The 20,963-nt window shown below is 59.9% G+C and overlaps 1 protein-coding gene across 2 annotated transcripts; it reads left to right on the forward strand.

The window, feature by feature from the left end:
• The first annotated feature begins 5,338 nt into the window (after window positions 1-5,338).
• Window positions 5,339-20,312, forward strand: RBM38 (RNA binding motif protein 38). Of its 2 annotated transcripts, XR_014021425.1 has the most exons (5): window positions 5,339-5,759; window positions 6,474-6,597; window positions 7,076-7,130; window positions 17,418-17,572; window positions 18,819-18,942. XR_014021425.1 is itself a non-coding variant. In XM_081289716.1 (4 exons), exons 1-4 carry the CDS (start codon window positions 5,523-5,525, stop codon window positions 19,120-19,122), a joined length of 720 nt encoding a protein of 239 aa, XP_081145842.1. In that variant the 5' UTR covers window positions 5,344-5,522; the 3' UTR covers window positions 19,123-20,312. The 2 variants fall into 2 exon arrangements, 1 of the variants encoding a protein (XP_081145842.1); XM_081289716.1 differs by lacking the exon at window positions 17,418-17,572 and having other exon boundaries at window positions 5,344-5,759; window positions 18,819-20,312.
• The last annotated feature ends 651 nt before the right edge of the window (window positions 20,313-20,963 follow it).

Below are 20,963 nucleotides of genomic sequence, written 5' to 3' on the forward strand. Positions count from 1 at the left end.
TGTCTGCTCCACCACACTCCAGTCTGCAGGCCACCCAGCACCGCTCCTCTTGTCCCTAACACACAAAGGGGGGCTCTGCTGCGCCACGTGCCTGCCGCAGCTTTTAACAGCGCTGCTTGGCTGCGACCTTTGCAAAGTGGGACATTTTCAAGTGTCAAAGCCATGGTTCTGAGAAGGGCTCTCAGGTCTCAGTAGGCTGCCAAGAGCTCCCTGGCCCAGGGAGACCCCTGGGAGGAGGCATGGGCAGGTGAGGTTGGAATGGAGTGCTGGGCGGAGGTGACTCTGCCCCCAGCCTGGGGTGAGAGGGAGCAAGAGCTGGTGCCAGGTGGGCAGGTGCCAGCATGCAGGAGGCCTGCTGGGGGTGGGCAGGCTGGCATTAGCTGGGTATTGACTCATTCCAGCTCCCAAAGCCCTTTGAAGAGGTTACTGTCATTACGCCCACCTTGAGCTGAGGGAACCGAGGCCCAGAGAGGTCCTCACCTGCAGTCTGGTGAGTGCAGGGGATGGGCTGAGGCCACCCGCTCTCTGCCCTCTCTGTCAGGTGATAGGCGCTCTGCATTTGGGGCTGGTGGCCCAGCTTTGGCTTATAGCCCCCATGCTCCTGGGTGCCCCCTCTTTGTTGGGTTGGTGTTTTATTTTGTGACTCTTCTGGGACTGCATTTGAGTGGAGGTGGCCGGCACACTCCCCTCCTGCAACCTGTCTCCAGCTTTGAGGTGAGGAGGAAACCTGCATTGCTTTTTCCATCTGTCACAGCCCAAGGATCTGTCCTCAGGGGAGGAGACACAACTCCAGAGTGGAAGCCAGGCAGCCACCACTACAGGCCTCACCCAGGAGGGTCCAACTCAGGGCAACACACCTGCGGACTTCCCCTTCCACCTCCCCCCCCCAGCCCAGAAGACACTGATGTTGTCCCCAGTGTGCAGAGGAGCTGAAGCTTCAGCGGGAGCCAGCTCAAGGTCATGACTGAGGGGGGCTAAGGTTAGAGTCTAGGCTGACTCCCAGCCCACCACGCCACCTGACCCTGAGCAAGGAAGGTGGGGAGGGAAGATCTGCTTCCAGGCCCTGCCGACTGCTGAGTAGCAGCTGTCAAGCTGCATCTTCACGGCTTGGGAAAGCTGCTTCTTGTCCCCAGGGCCTGACAGTGGCCCAAACACATAACAGGGTCTGGTTGTCAGTGTTGGGTCAGCACAGGGTTTCTCAGTCTCAGAATTACTATAATTTGAGGCCAAATAATTTTTGTTGGTGGGGGAGGGGTGGGGAGCTCCTCGATGGTCAAGTGCTGGCAGCTTCCCTGACCTCCGCCCTGAGGCGGTGGGTGTACTCCCTCTCCAAGTCCTGAGGACCAGAAACATCTCCAGCCATTGCCAAATGTCCTCTGGCTTTAGTGTTTTCAGGACCAGTATCTCTGGATCTTGCCAAAGCATCACAAAACGTTGGTCACAGCTTCGGAGGTCCATCCAATCTCTAGGCAGAAAGAATGCCCAGGGACTGGTACCAACAGCCTTTCTCTCTCAGCAGGACAGTGGAAGCCTTCAGGGGCCCCATCAGATTTCCACTTGGATCACACTGGCCACAGTGGGGTGACATGATATGGTCACCCCTTTCCACAAGGGAGGCAGGCAAAGGAACTCTTTACTTCCCCCCCCTCTTGAGCTAGTGGGTGGGGAGCAAGGAGGGGGGAAGACTACTGTCACCAGCCCACAGGGCCCGCCAGAGCCAGGGCTTTTATGAAGGGGCTCTGTCTCCACCAACATCAACTGCCAAACTGGCTGTGTCCACGTGCTCAGGGAAGTTTGCAGAAGTGCTGATAATGGGGGAGACTTGACCTAAGCCACTTCAGTGGGCTGAGCTGAAGTTCTAAAGAGCAGGGGCCTCCTGGGTCTACCAGTGGCCTTTGGATCTGGTTTGCTGAGTGCCGTGCTTGCCCTCAGGCCTGCCTCTCGCTTCCTTAGGGGCCCAGCCCCTCATCACTGGTCCCCTCTCTCATTCTCACCTCACCAGCCTTTCCTGGGATTATGGGACATAATTTCCCTCTGACTGAGAAGCCACGGGAGCCCCAGCAAGAACCCCCAAGTTAGTGGCCACTGGTGGCAGTACTGCAGGGGTGGTGTGATGGGTAGAGGGCCCCCCTGTGCCAAGGACTCCCCCGGCAGAGCCAGAGTTTTCTGCTGACCATGTGACAGGTGCTATAATTGTCTCCTGTCACAGAGGGTTGTGGGCAGTGTCCAGGGGCCTGGCTGTAGCCTGCCCCATCCCTTCTATCTACTCTTGGGCAGGCTCTTCGTGGCCACACCATCAAGAGCCATGTCAGGGTGGCTTTCTGACAAATGGCCTTTGCCACCATGGTCATGGGGCAGGCCTTGTGGACTCTGAGGGACCAGGACTGGTGAAGTCCAGAGGCTGGTGTGTCCTGATTGTGTTGAGAACAGTCTTTCCCAGGTCTTCTGTGCCCAGCAAGGAGATGACAGTTCATGACTGGTGGGTTGGGCTGGCTGGGGACGCTGGGGGCCGCGGAGTTGTGCGCCACCCTGGAGTTCTGCCCTGACTGCTGCCCCGCATGGCAGTATGGGCAGCTCACTTAGCCTATCTGAGGTTCCACGGCTCAGCCCCCCAAGTGGGGAGACGAGTCCCCTTCCAAAAGCTGTTTGAGGACAAGATGGGATTCTGCATTGGACCTGCCACACTGACCTCAGCAGCCTTGCCCAAGGGATTTTGAGCCCCAGTCCGCTTCTCTTGAAACTGGCTCACAGTGCCTACTTATGGCAAAGGTTAAGTCACCTCATCCAGGACCTGACCCTTCACAGGCACTCAAAGGCGCTGACTTCCATCATTATTATTATTATCAGTGACATGTGAGGAATTGGCCACATAGCTGTGTCTCTCACCTCCGAGCCTTTGCATTCTCTGTTCCTAATATTTCATGGCACTGACGCACTCTTGTGACCATCAATTCCAGATGCTGTCCCTGGCTTTAAAGGACACTGCTCACTCTTTGCTTTCTCCCCTGCCCCTTGTTTTTGCACCCTGTTCAGTACCTGCCCGGGGAAATTTACCTAAATATAAACACTGCCTGATATTCAGTCAGTCATTCATTCGTCAGCTCGTGCATCCATAGAGTCCTTCGTTGTCCCTTTGTCTCTTCACCCCTTTATAACATGGGAACCTCCGCTTCCCGCCTGCTGTATCCCTGGGGCCTAGAGCTCTGTGCATTAATGAGTACATGTTTGGATGAATGGCTGAGTGTTGGTGAACTGGGGATGTGGGGCAACCTGACAGGTGGAGAGGCTGGTGACTGATGCAGGAACCCAAAGGGGCCAGGGGGTGGAGTGTGGAGGAATTGTCCTGGGGCAGCTCCTATTTCAGACAGGAGGCTCCTCCCTGCCCAACCCCCTCCCCCTGGCTGCAGCTGCTGGTGCCCTGTGGGGCAGGGGAGGGTTGGGAAGGTGACAGTGCTGGGACTTGTAGGGGGCTTCAGTCAGGCCAAGGGAAGGCACTGAGACTGTTAAAGGGAGCCAGCAGGCCCAAGATCACACAGCAGGACAGCCACTGTCTTCCTGGGCCTCCAGGAGGTAAGTCAAGGTTACAATTTAATCAGTTTTCCAAGAGCTTGGAGGGGCTCCTGGCTGGTCCCCAGCTCTCCTGGCCCAGTTCATTCCATCCTGAATTCACTCCAGAAGCACTGTCTGAGGGCCTCTGTCGCTAGGCCTACAGCTTGAGCAACACATCTACGGTCCCTGTTTTCATGGCCCCACCTGGCAGGCCAGGAGATGCTCAGACAAGCAGGCAAATGTGTACGTGCTGGGGGTTGGAAAGTACAGGAGGGGAAGGAAAAGCTGGTGAATGGCAAGTGTGAGGCACAGGCCCCAGAGGCCAGAGCTGGGGAACAGCAGGCAGGAAAAGAGGACAGACAGAAGGCTGTGTCTCCAGTACACTTTCACAGACTTGGGGTCCCTTCCATGTGAAGGGGGCTAGGGTGGGGCCACTGGGTCCAACACAGCCTGGGCAGAGAAGAAGCTGGGCAGACACTGGAAAGATGGGGCTGAACCAAGTAGCCTCACTGTGCCCCTCAGCCAAGGGGGGCCACTTTCCACAGATCCTACCTCTGTCCCACCGTGTCAAGAGGATGCCACAGGGCTGGGGCCAGGAGGGACCCCATCTACAGCTGCAGCTCCCCACTCGCACAGGTCCCAGTAGCAGTGCCTAGAGATGCAGAGGATGTAAGCCCCAGACCCAACTGCACAAGATGGGGGTGCTGAGCCAGGGTCCTTCATGGGCCTGTAGTGACCTCAAAAAAAAACCCAGAACTTCCTTCCAGGCTGTTGCCAAGCTAAAGTTTGTAATAACCTTTGTTTTTGTTTTTTTTTTTTTTTGAGAGAATTTTTTTTCTTTTTTTTTTTAAAGAGAGAGTGAGAGAGGAGAGAGAGAGAGAGAGAGAGAGAGAGAGAGAGAGAGAGAGAATTTTTAATATTTATTTTTTAGTTCTCGGCGGACACAACATCTTTGTTGGTATGTGGTGCTGAGGCTCGAACCCGGGCTGCACGCTTGCCAGGCGAGTGCGCTACTGCTTGAGCCACATCCCCAGCCCCTTGTAATAACCTTTGAACAAGGTGCCCTACGTTTGATTTTTGCATGGGACCCAAGAATTCTGCAGATGGAACTGCCTGGTCCCAAGGAAGCCCCAGGATGGGCCTCCTTTTTATGTCTGGTGACAGGGACAGAGAGAACAGGGATCAGCCCTCTGCTTGCTCTTCCCTTAAAGGAGCCCCAAAAGAATCCCTAACACCAGCCCCAGTGGGGCTGGCTGGAGCTTTAAAAGGCCCAGACCTTTCTGTACCCAGCTCACCTTTCAGGGGTGGCCTCTGGGACCACTGAGCCCAGCTCCACTGCAGCTCTCATCTAATTCCTCCGGAATGTATATCATGTACTTACTGTTTAATTACTTCTTCACAGAAGCTCAGAGGGGCCAGGAGGTGTGCTTTGCTGTAGCCTGGTCCTAGAAGGCTTGTCCCCTAGGGGCCCTGATAAATACTCCTCCAGTGAAACTTTTAATATGATTATGCTGTTGGCCCCTAAGTAGCTAGCTAATAATCGGTTACATCTAATCCATGAGGGCAGGGCCTGGGCTGTCGGTCTGGGTACGGCGCCCAGTACTGGGTCTGGCGCGTGTGCAGCAGGTGCTCAGCTGAGAAGCCCTGGTGCCCGGGGCTCCAAGCACGCCAGGGCGCGGCTGGGCGGGGCCGGAACTACACTTCCCGGCGGCCCCCGCGCCTGGGGGCGGGCCCTAGATGGGCGGGGCCTGACGACGGGGGCGGGGCCGGCTACAAAGCCCGGGGGCGGGCGCCTGGGCGCAGAGTCCGCGCAGCGCCGGTGCCGAGCGCAGCGCGGCGCGCACGGCGGGAGCGGCGCGCGAGCGGACGGGCCTGGCGGCTGGACGGGCGCCCTCGCCGCCCCACGCGCTCTTCGCTGCCCCCCATGAGCGCAGCCCCGCGCGGCCCAGGTCCGTAGCGGTGGGGCGCCCCCTATGCTGCTGCAGCCCGCGCCGTGCGCCCCGAGCGCGGGCTTCCCGCGGCCCCCGGCCGCCCCCGGCGCCATGCACGGCTCTCAGAAGGACACCACGTTCACCAAGATCTTCGTGGGCGGCCTGCCCTACCACACCACCGACGCCTCGCTCAGGAAGTACTTCGAGGGCTTCGGGGACATCGAGGAGGCCGTGGTCATCACCGACCGCCAGACCGGCAAGTCCCGCGGCTACGGCTTCGTAAGTGTCGGCGGCCGCCCTCCCCCGCCCCGCCCCTCGCCGCGGCCGGGGCGCGGAGTCAACTCGGGCGCTCGCCGGCCGCCTCGCGGGGCCGCCGGGCGCCGCGCGCCCGCACCTGCCGCCCGCTCCCCGCCCCCACCGAGGCCCGAGGGCAGACCGCTGGGTTCGGTTAGGACGGAGCCCCGAGAGGGCCGGGCCGACGCCCGCCGGGGCTTTTCTGGCGCAGCCCGGGGGTCCACTGTGCCGCGGGCCCTTGGGCCTCCCCCACGGCCCGGCAGCCCCTCAGCCGCCCCGAGTCAGCGTCAGTTTAAGTACAAACGACGGAAGACACGCTTCCTACTTCCGAACGACTGGAGGGTGCCGACTCCTCCCATGGGGAAATTCGGGGCCCCACCGGTGGACCCGCCAGGCCGGATCCCCCGCCCAGGGGGTTCGTTTTTTTTTTGCCCTACTCCCAGGGGATAGTTTCTGTCCTTGAAGGCAAGATTTCCCAGCACTTGAACTTTGAGGGAGGAGCTGGAATCCAGGGGGCAGCCTGGGGGAGGGCCCTGGGCTGGGGTCAGAGGGCACTTGGCCCAAGGGTCCTGAGTAACAGATTCTAGGAGGAAGGGGAGAGGGGAGGGGTGGCCTGGTGCCAGGGTGATCTTCTGCCCCTTCCCCACTTCCTCAGCTCAGCAGTGGAGGTCCTTGACCGTCTCATCTGTGCTTCTCCAGGTGACCATGGCCGACCGGGCAGCAGCTGAGAGGGCTTGCAAAGACCCCAATCCCATCATCGATGGGCGGAAGGCCAATGTGAACCTGGCATATCTGGGTGCCAAGCCCCGGAGCTTGCAGACGGGTGAGAGCTGTTTTCCTTCCCTGCTCTTCTCAGTTTCTATATTGAGTGTTGGTATCTGTTGGGTGGAAAAAGGCCCCCCCCCCTTCCCCGGGAGTGGCAGTCAGCTATCATGTGCCTGCAGGACTGTCACCGGGCAGTCACCCCCAGCTAAGGAGCTTGGCCCCTTCTTAGCAGTATGTGGCCCTGAGGGACAGGGTGGGGAGGGTACATCACCCCAGTTGTCAGACGTCCTTGCAGGAGGAAGTCAGCCACAGGGCTGAAGGCCAGGAGGCCAATACAGAGAGGCTGCTGCCACACCGGGCCCTGGGCCTGCTTTGGCCAAGTGTTGGAGGTTCATGAGCAGGGCCGTGGTGGAAGTCTTGGCAGGGACAGAAAGCTGGTTGTCTTTGTGTGTGGCCTGCATGGCTCTGCCTCCCTGCGTGTGGGCTTGGGTACCTTGCATGTGCAGGCAGTGTCCCTCACTGCTCTCTCGTTCTAGGCTTTGCCGTTGGCGTGCAGCAGCTACACCCGACGTTGGTCCAGCGGACTTATGGGTGAGTCAATGGGGCTGGCTTGGTTGGAGATGAAGTGGGTCTGAAAGGCTGGGGAAATGACAGTTTTCAGAAATATGACTATGTTTTGGGGGAGAGGAGGTAGGAGGAGGTCTATTGCATTTCTCTATCCCTGGCAGAGGTCACACCACAGAAAGGGGAGCATGAGCCTTGGAGCCTCTGCCTGGTGCAACCCCACTCCCCACCTGTGGTTGGGTGACCTTGGGAGGCTTACAGGCCATCTGTGTCTAGGTTTCTTCATCAGTGCAATGAGGATAACAGCCGTCTGGAAGCTGTAGGATGTACCTGGAGCAGGGTGGCACTCTCCATGTTTGTTGATAGTGTTAGGGACAGTGGCCTGGGCTGTTTCCCAGGTACCCCTCTGGCCTCCAGTGCTGGAAAGGTGGTAGCAGTGGGTCACTGCTGACCAGGCTCTGATTTTTGTGAATGCTGCAGCAGGTGAGATGTGACAGGGACCAGGTATTGCTGGTCTGAGTGGGCCTGGCCTATGGGCCTTTTGTGGCTCATTTTGGAGCTTTCTGTCCTATCTTCCTTCATCCTAAAAAGACTCCCACATCCCACCTCTCCCTGCTGATGTCTGACAAGACCTCCCATCTGGGTGGGGAAGGACTTGTGTGATGTATGGGTGCCTAGGACGCTCCACCTGCTTGGATTTCCCAGCACAGTGATTCATGGGGGCTGTTTGATGTTGTTGATGTGGTTGGGATACCTGGGGATGGCTGCTCCTTAGACAAGGTTGCTGTTTCTTAAAGCTTTCTGAGTCCAAATTCTGGCCTCTGGATTTTGTACCTGAGTCTCATGCGCACGCGCATGCGTTCGTTCACACAGTTGAGGCTGGGTCCTGACTCAGGCTACTCTGTGTTCTGGTAGATTACATGACCCAGGGGAGAGTGCTGCTTGCCCACCTCAGGGGATCTTGCCCTGCGAGACAGCACTGTGGCTCCCTGGCTCCTGTGCTGTGACAGGAGCTGCAGGTGGTGGAATGTAGCCTGGACCCTTCCAACATGCGCTCCGCCCTCAGCATCTGTGTCCTCCTGGGAGGGAGCTTGGAGGACGGAGTATGAATGGTTATGGGCTTCCTTCTCACACATGGAGGTTTTTCATACGTTCAGAGCCATCTTGAAAGCTGCCTGGGGACACCCTAGCCTTTGTGTCTTTATCCCAGGCTTTCCTCTGGGGTTGAGGCCACACAGGGAGGGCCGTCTTGGCTTTCCCTTGGCCTGCTGTGGTCCAGGTGCCCAGGCCTGGGCAATGGCCTTCACTGCTCAGAGAGGAGGATGTGTGACTTAGCACCTGCCGGCTCCTGCCAACATTGGGCAGGGCCTTCCCCCAAGGCCTGGGCTCTGCTTATCCTTTCAGCTGCCTGTGGGACCCTAGAAACTGTCAGCACTCAGCCTCTGGAGCCACCAGCAGGGTCCAGCTTGGCCAGTAGCATTCTTTTCAGTTTTCTCATCTGGGAAGTGGGAACAGTGCCCTTTAAACACAGCACACTCCCCACACGAACTTCTGGGGTCATGGCTGGTATTGTCCTCATTTTATAGATGGGGGATACTGAGGCAGAGACAAGTTAAAGAAAGGATAGCAACCTGTCCAGGGGACAACGTGACAAGTATCCGGGATGAGGTTTGATCCAGGTGGCTGGCTCTGGAACCCACTCTCTTTGGTTGCTCTCTTGTAGGAGTAGGAAGGGCACCCTAACTTTTCCCCTTGCCATCTTGAGCCTGTGGGTGCCACCTGTCTGGGGAGTTAGAGGCTCTGCCACAAGTCTCACTGCCTCATGCATGCAGCTTTAGGCAGCACTGTTATGTATCTAGACCGCGGGACTGGCCATTTAATCTTGTGACAGGGCAGAGGCCTCACTCTATTTGAAGGTTGCCAAGGGATGGAGACCCACATGGATCTTCTTGTCCAGTGAGTGTAGATTCTGGGAATGTGCTGCCTCCTCTAGGCACTGCTAAGACCCAAGCCCAGCAGCCGGGAAGCCCCTGTGATATGGCCGCAGAGCTGATGTGGGGTCAGCTGTGAGCTCCAGTTGCTGCATGCCCCTGGCCAGGCTGGAGAGTTGGGCTGTCAGCGTCCCCTTTGTTTTTGCAAACAGTTGGGCCCCCAGGCAGAGCTGGGCCTGACTCAGCAGTCAGTTTTGTTGCTTGGGGCTGGCAATGGGGTGACCTGCAATGGCCTCAGGCACCATGGGACCCGGATCCAGGGTAGTCAGAGTCTGCAAATGCCTGGCTGAACTTCTCCCAGACTTTTCTGGCCCCAGTCCTGTGCCTGTGACAGCTCTGAAGATTCCACCACCCGCTTTTAGGCTGAGCACTGCCGCTCTATTGCCTGCCTGGTCCTACAGGGACCCAGGGAGCCAAGAAGGACTTGCTGTGATTAGAGAGCATCCCCAAAGAACTTCTGTGCTTGATTGTTTGCCTGGGTCCCCTTTTAGGCTGCTGTTTTAATTTGAAGGGGTCCTCTTGGGACTTAACACTCTGTGTGATCCTGCTGTGTAACTGTGTAGAGGCCAAGCCCCAACACATGGAAGAGCTGCCTGGGGTAGGTAGCAGGTGGCTCGTGCCAGCCCCTAGGTCTGGGTGAGGTCACAAGAGGAGGCACAGTGCTGCAGACGACCCACCCAGAGTCTTTTTGGGCTGGTAGGACATTCAGTGGCCTGCAGGCAGGAAAGGAGGTGGAGAGTTTGGGATCATGTGTCCAGGCAGAGCACTAGCCTGGCCTGAAGGGCTATTTGTCTACTCAAGACCAAAAGCATATCAGGGGCTGAGGTTTATGCCAGGCCTGGTTGGATTTGGAACCTCTCCTAGGGCTATTTTAGAAGGACCAGCTGCTTCTCTGCAGGTCGCCTTCCCTGTTCTTAAGAGGACCTTGCTGTCAACTTGACATCTATTCACTGAGACCTTTGCTGCATACCAGGTGGAGAGCCAAGCCCTAGGGGTCTGTGATGACGGTGCAGGGTCTTGGGGCTGCTGGGCATAAGGCATGCCCTGTGTTGGAGTTAGAGCTTGCAGGACTGCCCCAGCTGAAGGCCAGGCCCAGTTCAGTTATCAGGCTCCTCCCTATTAGGGTAGTGGGGACAGTGACAGTGCCAACTCACTGGGATTACTTGAGGACTTAGCTAGCACCCATGTGCAGAGCTCATTGATCAGGGCCTGGCCCCAGGAGGCCTGGGATTTGCCCCACATTGTCTCAAACAGCCTGCAGCGAGGTCTGTTGACCTGTCTGCCACTGTGAAGCAGCTTGGAGCCATGGGAGACTTCTGGGGCTCACCACCAGGGTTAGCCCGAGACAGGGATCTGAGCTCCCTTCCCCAGCTCCACACCTCCTGGTCATGTGGCAGCTCTTGAATGAATGAGCCAGACTGTTGGCCTGTGTAGAGTCCCTATCATGTGCCTCCCCACTGAACGTGTCGCTTTGGTGACCCCTGCCTCCTCCACATGAGGGTGCCTAGTGCCCAGGTGGAGACATGTGGCCCTCACTGTCACCCAGCCAAGGGCCTGAGCAGAGCACAAGTGGGGATGGAGAGAACAGAAAGAGCTGCTCCGGAACCATCTGCACACCCACTGCGTGCAGGTACCTGCCATGCAGGAAGGCCTGGTCCCTGCTGGATCTCAGGTGCCCACGTCTGTCTATCTCTGCTGGCGTGGCCAGGGCTGGTGCTGAGCACAGTTGGACAGGAAGCGGCTGTGAGTGCCTCTGTGGGAGTGAGCAGCCTGCGTGGTGAGCGCAGCTGGCTAGGCGGACCTCTGCGTGTCAGATAAAATAAAAACAGCACGTGCCAAACTTGGGGAAGTCCAACCTGGGCCTGGTGTCCAGGTCCCAGCCCTGCGCAGTTTCCTGCATGGGAAAGTGCATTTGCTTATGTGGATGCCATCCTGGGGAGGGAACATGGGCCCCCTTTGCACCTTTAAATTTCTGAGGAGTCTTATGATTTCATAATACAAAATGAAAAATAAGGCCAGGATGGGGTTGCAGGTGACGGCAGGGTGTGTGGGTGGCTTTTCATGGTCTGCTGGGGAAGGCCTGCTGGGGAGGGGTGAGGTGGTAAGGAGGTTGCCCTGGAGGTGCCTGGGCGGAGTGCTCCAGGCTGGGGAGAGGTGTGTGGGCAGCAGGCCCACGGGTGGGGTGGGCTCGGCTCAGAGCCGGCAGGCCATGGGGCCTGGCCCTCACGATTTTCCCTTGGGGTGTCGGCTCGCTGCCTGCACCGTTGCTTCCTGTTGGCATCTTGTCTGGAGCAAGGCGTAGGCTGCACCTGGTCCTCCCCACCGGCGGCCCTGCCGCACCTGTTGTTTGTCCTCAGCTGCTGACAGAAGCCAGCCTGCAGGCGTTCTCGGGTTCCTCGCCAAGGCTGAGTTCCTTGCCCGCCCTGCGGCCCTGCTAGGGCTGGGGAGCCTCTTCCGGAAGCCTCAGGCAAGGGGCCCAGGCCTTGGTCCCATGGGAGAGGCCTGGCCATAGGCAGCCACCATGCTGTCCAGAGCAGGGAGCGGCACTAGGTGGGCCAGCCCGCACCCTCAGGGTGCTGTGGAGGAGCAACACTGCTTCCTGCTCCCTCTGGAGCCACGTGGGTGTGACCCTGGCTTCCCACCTGGTCCTCAGGTAGGCTCAGCATCCCCACTCATGCTGGACAGGCATGCTGGGAGCCTGCAGTGTGCTCCTCTCATGTCCCCTTGTGTGCTGGCCAGGGGCCGTGTGCTCACTGGTTAGCTCATCTTGTAGGGGTTTGCTGAGAGAGACCCTGTCTCAGCTTGCAGTTACAGTGCCCCCAGGAGGGTGGGCTGAGAGAGCCTGTCTCAGCTTGTAGTTGCAGTGCCCCCAGGAGGTACATACGTCTTAGCCTGTCCGAGTGGAGACAGGTTGGCCTCTGTGGGGCAAGAGGCAGCCAGGCTGTGGAGGCAGAGGTGGCAGGCAAGTGGGGGTCGGGGTGGCCTCAGCTTGTGTGGGGCTGTAATGACAGGCCCAGGGCACTGGGACCACACCGGGTGGCCTGGTCCTCGCAGGTGCCAAGCAAGGAGGGCAAATGGACTTATGTTTGTGTTTAAGGCAGCCTCTGCCTGCTGGGTGGGTCTGGACTGCTGAGGTCCCAGATGGAGGCTGTTGGGGCCGTGGGGAGAAATGGTGGAATTCTGAAATATGTGTTTGAAAGGTAGAAGCTTCCAGAGCAAGTGGAAGAATGTTGGACTGGCTTTGATGGCGGGGACCATGGCAGGGCATCTGGGAGGAGCAGCGGTGGGATGTGGCCAGGGTCAGGTGGAGCTGCTGTCTAGAGCCTGGTGTTGCGCAGAGGGCACGGATCTACCACAGCTGCCTTCCCAGCTTGCCTGGCCTCTCTGTGGGACCCCAGAGAACCCGAGCATCCCATGGCCCTGGCCTGTTTTCTTGCCTGCCAGGAGGCTGCACAGAAGGCACCCCCTGCCAGGCCTGGAGGTGCCGCTCTAGCTGCCGCCACCTTGTCCCTAGCCTGGTGGGACAAGGCCCCAGAAGCAGAAAAAGTGAAATGGGCTCATTTGCCATCTCGTTTTTATTTTCAGAGGTGGCTTCGTGTGCAGGAAATGAGCCCTCCTGGGCCGCGGCCAGTTATTTTTCGCTGAGAGTTTTGCTTTGAGTGTGGCGGGGCCCCTGCCTGTCTCCTGGGCACCATCTGCACTGACTGTTGCTCACAATGCCCTTGCCCACTGGGTTCCCAGAGACCATTGCTCAGAGTCGCACGTCCTCCCCTGAGGGGCAGCTAGGATCCAGGGGAGAGCCCACTGTGCTCTGGCAGCCGTGGCCAGAGGATTGAGGATTGTCCTTGGGGCTTCACTGGCATAGCCAGAGTCTGGACCTGTGGCTCTTGCCCTGGGACCCTGGTCTCCATGGGCTGAGTTTGCAGGGTGCTGTTGGTGAGGTGGGAGCTCAGTGGAGACATGGGCCTGTTGCCTCAGTGGGAGGTAGAGACAGAACTAGTTGTCCCCTCCTTAGCTGCAGCTCCTCTGTCCCTCCCAGAGCCCAAGTAGGGCCCTCCAGAGTTGGCCTGGTGCTGTTCTGGTACTAGGGAGGTGGAGAACCCAGGCTGTCCTTCCCCCACCCACCTGCTATCGGGGGCCCTGTCCATGGGCCATGGACTTATGTGGACCAACTCCTGTCTCATCTGGGCGCCTGAGCTGGTCCTGCCCATGTCACCTGCCCAGGGGTGCCCACTTCTCCTGCCTGCAAAAGTATGGGACTGATCTTCTGGGACACACTGCTGACATCTTGCACATGTGGTGAAGGGACAGGTTTCATGAGAGGGCAGGACTCAGGGCCACAGGGTTCCAGGACAGGAACCTCCAGAAGCCAGGAAGAAAGGGGACGGTGGTGTCTCCTGCCTTTGACCTGGTGTCCTGGCTGGGAACAGCCTGCGGTAGCAAGTTCTGTGTCCTGTGACGAGCACCCTGAGGTGGCAGTGGGAGCCTGTCCCTGGAAGACCATGCAGGAGCCTCCCTGTGGGCCTGGGCCACCTGACCTTTGGGTTCCCTGCATGGAGCCTGGCTGCCCTGGCCGCTGGTCTGCTGCTCCCTCCAGGGCTTGCTGGCAGCCACTCTGAGCCTGAGGCTGATCTTGAGGAAGAGGAAAGGCCTGGTCCGTCCAGCCTTCTTCAGCCAGAGGATGGGGTCGTTGATTCTGCCTATGTCTGGGGCACACCCAGCAGTAAATCCTCATGCATCCCCGTGGGCTGGCCTCTCGTAGAGGCAGCAGTGAGGGTGTGTGATGCTGGGTGGGCACTTGACGGGCAGAGTGAAGCTGGTGGGTCCCTCCTCCCCTCTGGACCTGCCGAGCAGAGCCTTGCCGCCCCCACCCCACCTGCCTGGCCGCAGCTCTTGGAGGCTAAAGGCTTTCTCTGTCATCTTGGGCTGGAACTTCTGGCCCAGGAAGCAGCTAACAACCTGGGGAGGCTCCTTTGCTACCCAGGGGCCTGCAAGTTGATTCTGCCCCAGATGCTCAGTACTTGGGACATTCTGTGCTGGGCACGTGGGGCACAGTGATCAAGGCAGAAGTCTCATCCTCTTGGGACATGTGATGCCCATGGCCATTTGAGTGGCTTCAGATTGTAAGAAGAAAACTAAAGTTGGGGGTCAGGGAGGACCCTGAAAGGTGAGCTTTGAACTATGGAAAGAACCAGCAGGTGGAGAAGCAGCAGGTGCCAAGGCTCTGGGGTGGGAGGAAGAAGTGGACCAGGTCTGGGGACAGGAAGAGCCCAGGGTAGTGGGAGTGTGCTTGTGGAGGGAGCAGGCAGTAAGGGGAGATGAGTTGGAGAGAGGGGTTGGGCCTATTCAGGGGCAGTTTGAGTTGATTCTGCTCCTGGGGGGTGACGAGGTCTGGAGGTCTTCTAGACAGCTGCTTCGCTGGCAGGTGGGGAGGCGGTGGTGGGGGCCTGGCTGGAGAGGTGGAGGAGGAGGGGTAGTGAGGGTGGAAGCAAGGGCTCCTGGTGGGTGGGGGGGTTGTAGCAGTTGGGGAGAGGCGTGGTGATCAGATGGGCCCTTCCCTGGGGCAGGAAGGTGACGAGGCCATCATGGCCTGCAGGCCCTGGGAGGACAGGCCTGTGCATGGAGTTGCTGAGGTTTGGTGGCCCGACAGCTTGTGCCCCAGGCCTATGCCCTTCCCTGCACGTGAGGGCCAGGCACAGGAGGCTGTGGCACCCGGGCCCTCCTGAACCTGGGTCAGGGTGTGAGTGGGTTCCCCTGCGCCAGGCAGGACTTGGCCTCTGAGGTGCAGGCCCTGGGGCCAAGCTGCCCTCCATGTCGATGTTGCCGGCTGCCGCTGTGTGTGCACATGCCCCGCCTCGTCACCCCGCCTGCCCTCTCCAGCCTCTGGCTCGGGCATCTGTGACTGCAGCAGCAGTGACAGTGCCTCGTGCTGCTTGTGGCATGGTAGTTTCTGGTATGTGAGGCAGAGCTTTCGACCTCTGCACTAGTGACATTTGGGGCTGGAGAGTTCTGTGCTGTGGGGACTGTCCTGGGCATTGTAGGATGTTAGCAGTGTTCTGGCAACTGTCCCCACCCCAGCTGTGACAACCAGAGTTGTTCCAGACCCTGCCATTTCTTCTGGTTGGGAGCCACTGCCCTCGTGCAGTCTGTGGCCCCATAGCTAGCCGCGACGGGGCTTGTGAGACCATTCTGCATCATGGAGGTGGCCGGTGACTCGCCTTCGGACAGAGCCAGGCCGGCCAGGAGAGAGACTGTGGGAGCCCTGTCGCTGCCCAGGCCTGGGCTCCTGGCACGGCACAGTTGGGCCCCCTCCCATTTCTTCCTTTTGTTTTGACCCAGGCCTGGGCCCACCAGTCTTCAGGGCACAGGTGCTGTGCAGCAGGTGGGCAGTGGGTGGACTTCACTCGGCCCCTCCTTTGTTGTGTGGTTTGGGCCTCTGAGCATCTTTTTCTCTCAACAAATGGGGCAGAACTGCACCTGTTCTGGGCTTTGAGGATGAAATATAAGGCCTCGGGCTCCTCGTGTTGGTGGGGCTGACCTGAGCTGTCTCAGGAGGCACAGCCGAAGACACACAGATGCAGGGTGTCTCTGGGAGCCAGGGACGTGGAGGCAGATCCCCTTGGATGGCACTGGGCCTCAGTAGAGGTGGTGGGGCCAGTGGCCTGTGAGTGCTGGAGCCTGGCTCTCGGCAGTTGGCCCTGTTCTGAGTGGCATTGCTGGCACGTGGCTGGGGACCAGGACCTGGGCCACCTTGGCAGGTCCTGCCCATCTGACTGCAGTCTGCAGGAGGTCCACCCCTGTGTGACTCAGGGCCTGTGGCCAGGTGCCCTGCCTATGTTTGGAGGAGGTCTAAGCTCAGGGAGGAGTGTTTCCAAGGGTTCTAGAGCAGGTGGCACCAGGACTGCAGGGCAGCTGGTGCAGCGTCAGCATGGCTGCCCTGTCTGTCTGCTGTCTCTCTACTCCCAGCTGGGACCCTGCCTCCCAAAGGCTTACCCCACCCTTCCAAAAAAAAAAAAAAAGAGCTTTTGATTCCTGCCAGGGGTCATCCAGGGAGCAGGGGCAGTGCAGGGAGACAGCAGCAGGCCTCTGGTGAAGGCCAGGGTGGGAAGGGCCTGCGGGCACTCCCTCCCAGGGAGGGCTAGATATGCATAGGGGGACAGGCGTGGTTGGCACAGCAAGGATCTGGGGGTCAGGGCTGTGGGGGGCATGTGCATGAAGGGTGGCCTAGTGTTCTTGTCCAGCCCCTCCAGTGCTCACACTTGCCCCTGCCTTAGACTCCTCTCTACTGTCCTCTGTGGCCAGCTTCTTGTCCTCAGGTCTCAGTGTGGTCTTCCCACCTTGGAGGGGCTTCCTGTCTCTGCAGCTTGCCACCTCCCAGCCCTCTGCCCTCTCAGTTCCTCAGAAGCTCTGGCTTCTGGCTGATGTGCTTTGTTCTCCCCACCCTGGAACCGAAGCCCTCAAGGACAGGGTCCTGTGTTCCGCTGGTCCAGGCAGGTGTGTGGGAAGGTGTCAGCCTGCCTCAGGATCTGAACTCAGGCCTCAGCCATTCAAGGCTTGAGTTCCCTTGGTAGAGGCAGGGTTGGACCGCAGAGGAGCCCGGTGAGGTGAGGGCGGGCAGGCACCTCTGTGGGGGCCTGGCAGAGGCTGCCTGGCCTCCAGACAGTGGCTGCAGGTTGTCTTCTGTGCAGGGCCCAGGGTGCTGCCTGCTGTCTGTGTGTGTCATTGCAGCCTCTGGGGGAAGGCAGTTAGCATCTCTGAGCATGCTGTGGCATAGGGACCTCCCGACAGGAACTGGGGTCCCTCAGGCATGGGGGCATGTGGGCCCTGAGCCCTGGCATGGTTCCCTGCTCTGCTGCGCTCCCCTGCCATGCATGTACCCGCACTGGACACCCCTCCCTACCTCAGGTTGTCCCTGGCCTGCATAACCTCACTGGGGCAAAAGGGACATGCTCTGGACCCCACTGTCTTGACCAGTGCGGTGGCAAGTGTCCACAGAGCTGTGTGGCTACTACCACTATCTGCTGCAGAAGTCTCAGCCCCCGGAGGAGGCTGCTGGAGCCCCTCCCCCGGTTCCCTGCTCCCCAGCTCTTGTCTGATTGGCCTCCTGGGCCATTCACGCACATGGACCCATGGGAGATGTGGCCTGGGCATGCAGCTTTCCTCGCTCAGGGTGGCCCTCCAAGGCTCTCCTATGTGGGGCCCGTCACTGCTGCAGATCACACCTCCTTTAGCCAGTCCTGAGGGGGTGGGTGCTGGGGCTCTTCCTTCCTCCTAACCTTTCTTTCTTTTGTTTCTTTCTTTCTTTTTTTTTTTTCCGCACCAGGGATTAAATTCTGGGGCGCTTGACTGGTGAGCCACATTCATTCCAGCCCTTCTTATTTTTGAGACTGGGCCTCACTAAGTTGCTGAGGCTGGCCTTGGGCTTGTGATCTTCCTGCCTCGGCCTCTGAGTGGCAGGAATCACAGGTGTGGCCACTGGTAAGAGTTGGAACCGACATGCCCCCAGCCTCCCTCATCTGTCCTGTGTCCACCCTGCTCAGCAGGGGAGTCAGGAGTGGCGTGCACCCCTGTGCAGCATCGGTGTGCGCTTGGCCTTGTCTGGGACACCTGGAGATGTTCTGCATAAACAGCATCGACCTCAGCAGTGCAGTGTGTGCTCTGGAGGGATCTTAGACACTGCTCTGTCCCCTCCAGTGACCTGGGTTTTCCATGTAGCACCCGGGGCTGCCGTAGTGCCCTCTCAGGCTGCCAGCTCTGTTTGGCCCAACGCATCTGCGTGGCCTTCTCATGGTGGCATCTTTCTGAGTTGGTCGGGGCGGGGGGGGAGGCTCCACCTGGGGCACTTTGCCCTGGGTAATTCACATGGGCACAAGTGGAGGAGCAGTGGTGCCGTGGTGGCCACGGCATGGTCATTCTGCGCCTGATACTCAGAGGGTCTTGCAGTGGTGCTCTGTGGGTGCTGCTGCAGCTGCTGCACAGGCCGTGAGGCCCAGGTACGCACAGCAGCTGGGCAGAGCCGCACCCACCAGGGCAGCGCCCTCTGTCTGCCGCCCCCGCCTCCTGCTGGCCCTGGGCTGCCATTTCCCCCTGGCATGGGGACTTTCCCTCCCATGGAGGGCTGGGGCCCTGTGCCCAGGACACAGGGTGATGTCTCTAACACTCCTGCGCAGCAGCCTGGTATGTGGCCGCCCATTCTCTTTCCCTCCTAACAAGACAAGGGTCAACTGCTCCTGGGTGAGGAGCACTTTGTGGCTCGCCACCTGTGGTGGGACCTGCTGTGCGCCCCTCAGCAGGTGCTCCTCACTCCCACCTTGGCCAGTGCCAGCAGGGTATGAGTGGCACTGAGCTGGGGACAGGCAGGACAAGCAGCCTATGAGGGTGCCCTGGGCAGGGGGTGGGCTGGGCTTGCTCCAGGCTCGCTGCCAGGGCTGCCTGGCGTCTCTTTGGCCATTCTAAACATCACGCAGGGGTCCTGGGGGAGGCAGGTGGGGCGTGGGGTGACTCAGCCGGGAAGGCCTCCCTGGGAGCAGGAGCCATGGGCGCTGCCAGGCCCCCTGCAGGTGGAGGGCATGTGGGCACGCAGACTGGGTAGGGGTTGCTAATGCCGATGGTGCCGCTGGGGGATGAGGACGAGGCTGGGGAGGGGCCCACTGCGTCCTGCTCCACCTGGGCCCTGCGTCTCCCCACTCTGCCTGCTGGCCCTGACTCTCTGCTTGGCCCACAGGCTGACCCCCCACTACATCTACCCGCAAGCCATCGTGCAGCCCAGCGTGGTGATCCCGGCCACGCCCGTCCCATCGCTGTCCTCGCCCTACATCGAGTACACGCCTGCCAGCCCGGCCTACGCCCAGTACCCACCAGCCACCTACGACCAGTACCCATATGCCGCCTCGCCTGCCACAGCCGCCAGCTTCGTGGGCTACGGCTACCCAGCCGCCATGCCGCAGGCCCTGTCAGCCACGGCCCCCGCGGGGGCCGCTTTTGTGCAGTACCAAGCACCGCAGCTGCAGCCTGACAGGATGCAGTGAGGGCCGTCCCCGCTGCAGGGACTGCGGTGACGTTGCCCACCCAGCAGACACATTCGGGCCAGTGGCCGGCCGAGCTCTTGGCTCCACCAGCACCTGTGCCTCCAAGACCCCCTGGCACGTCCAGGCGGCGTCTCTTCAGGTCTAGGTCCCATCGTGCCTTGAGGGGGACTTCAGGACGGAGTGACCAAGTAGCTGTCTGAAGAGGCGAGTGCAGGCCCCTCGCCCCTGGCCCACCCCCAGGCCTGGCTGCCCCCCACACTCCCGGTGCCGCGGGCCACGCTGACACTCTTTCCACCGAGGTGCCTTCTCAGGGAGACCTGGCAGGGAGAACCCAGAACTGTGGCCGGCTGCTGTGTGGGGACCGCCTTCCTCCTCGAAGCCGCTTCCTGAGTGGGCCGCCAGGTCCCCCCAGGTGCCAGTGATGTCCCTTTCAGTGGACGCACTGCGCCTTTTCCTGTTCTTTGTTTGCTACTGAGCGATTCCAGAATTTCAGTCTATTTTTTCAACAGACACTGATGCCACCAAGAACCCAGAACCTAATTTTGACTGAGAGACTTGTTTTTGTTGATGGCTCCATCCAGAGATGATGACAGTATTTCTGTGATATAGTGTCTGCCGCCGGCCGATCTGGCCCTTGGGAAGGCAGGCATCATGGGACAAGAGGGCCCTCCTGGGCAACTGTCCACTGCCTGCTGGGCTGGTGAAGTGTGTCTGGCCACCATGGTGAGTTCTCAGGTGTCTGTCACCACATTGTTGCTGCGTGTCTCCCTGGGCCCTGCTCCTCTCACCCGGGAGTGCACGCCAGCTGCTGTGGGACAGGACAGTGGCAGCCCAGCCCTCTGAGGCCCCTGCAAGGCTCTGAGTGCAGGTTCTGCACCCACTCTCCTGTCGTCACCTGTTGCACGCAGCCCGGAACGCACGCTTCCTGCTGCTAAGAGGCGCAGTGGGGGTTCTGGTTCCCTGTGGCAACTCCTGTGGGGCCCGGGACTGGAGGGTGAGGGGCTCCCAGCACGGAGGGGGGCCCCAGCAGGCGGGCAGCTGGGCTGTGCCTTTGCCCTACCTCAGGGAGCCGAGTGGCCGGTGTCCCATGGCACGCCTGGAGTAGAGAAAGCCCGGAGGTGAAGGTAGCTAATGTTATGGTATTTTTATTAGAATGTTCTGATTATAAAAATAAAACTTGTTCTCTGTAAGGAGAGTTGGTCTGTAATTTTTCTCTTAAGCCCAGTGGCCCTGGGTGGCCTCTGCCTCTGGCCCTTGCAGCCTGGGCATCAGGGTGACAGAACGAACACGGCCCCAGAGCACCTTCTTGGGGGAGAGGCAGCCCTGCCCAGGCAGGTTCCCGCAGGTAGGGTGGGCAGGGCACTGCCATCCTGGCTGCACAGGAGGCCTGAGCTGGGGGTGCCTGTGGGAGCTGCCTGGGATGCTGCACTGGTTAGAGAGGATTCCGAGCATGCCCAGAACTCAGAGCCAGGGAGCAGGGTGGCCGTGCGGGGAGGCAGCAGGAGTGGGGAGGCAGCAGGAGTGGGGAGGACGTGGACCCTGACCGCTGCATCCGCTCGCTCCTTCTTTCCCTCCAAGAAACGTGCGCTGGTCGGTGGGCAGAGTTCTGGGGAGGGTGGTGAGCAGAGCATGGTCCTGCCATCAGGGTCTGTGAGGGGCACACAGGCCACTGAGTCAGCCCGATGGTGACCAGCCCTACGAAGGAGATACTGGGAGGCCGATGGAGAAGGGCGGGCTCCAGGCAGAGGACAGCAGGCACAGAGGCTCGGAGGTGGGGTTCGTGGACCAGGAGGCCACTGGAAGGAGGTGAGCTCAGGGAGGTGGTGAGGCTGGAGCTGGGC

The sequence above is a fragment of the Spermophilus citellus genome (genome assembly GCF_964194105.1).
Source record: "Spermophilus citellus genome assembly, chromosome: 4".
Classification (NCBI taxonomy): Eukaryota; Metazoa; Chordata; class Mammalia; order Rodentia; family Sciuridae; genus Spermophilus; species Spermophilus citellus.

What these genes read in the sequence shown, in the direction of transcription:
- RBM38 (XM_081289716.1), top strand. Translation starts at nt 5,523, where the DNA reads ATGCTGCTGCAGCCCGCGCCGTGCGCCCCGAGCGCGGGCTTCCCGCGG. An exon ending in AGTCCCGCGGCTACGGCTTC is followed by an intron (nt 5,760 to 6,473) that starts GTAAGTGTCGGC and finishes GTGCTTCTCCAG; the next exon opens with GTGACCATGGCCGACCGGGC. An exon ending in TTGGTCCAGCGGACTTATGG is followed by an intron (nt 7,131 to 18,818) that starts GTGAGTCAATGG and finishes CTTGGCCCACAG; the next exon opens with GCTGACCCCCCACTACATCT.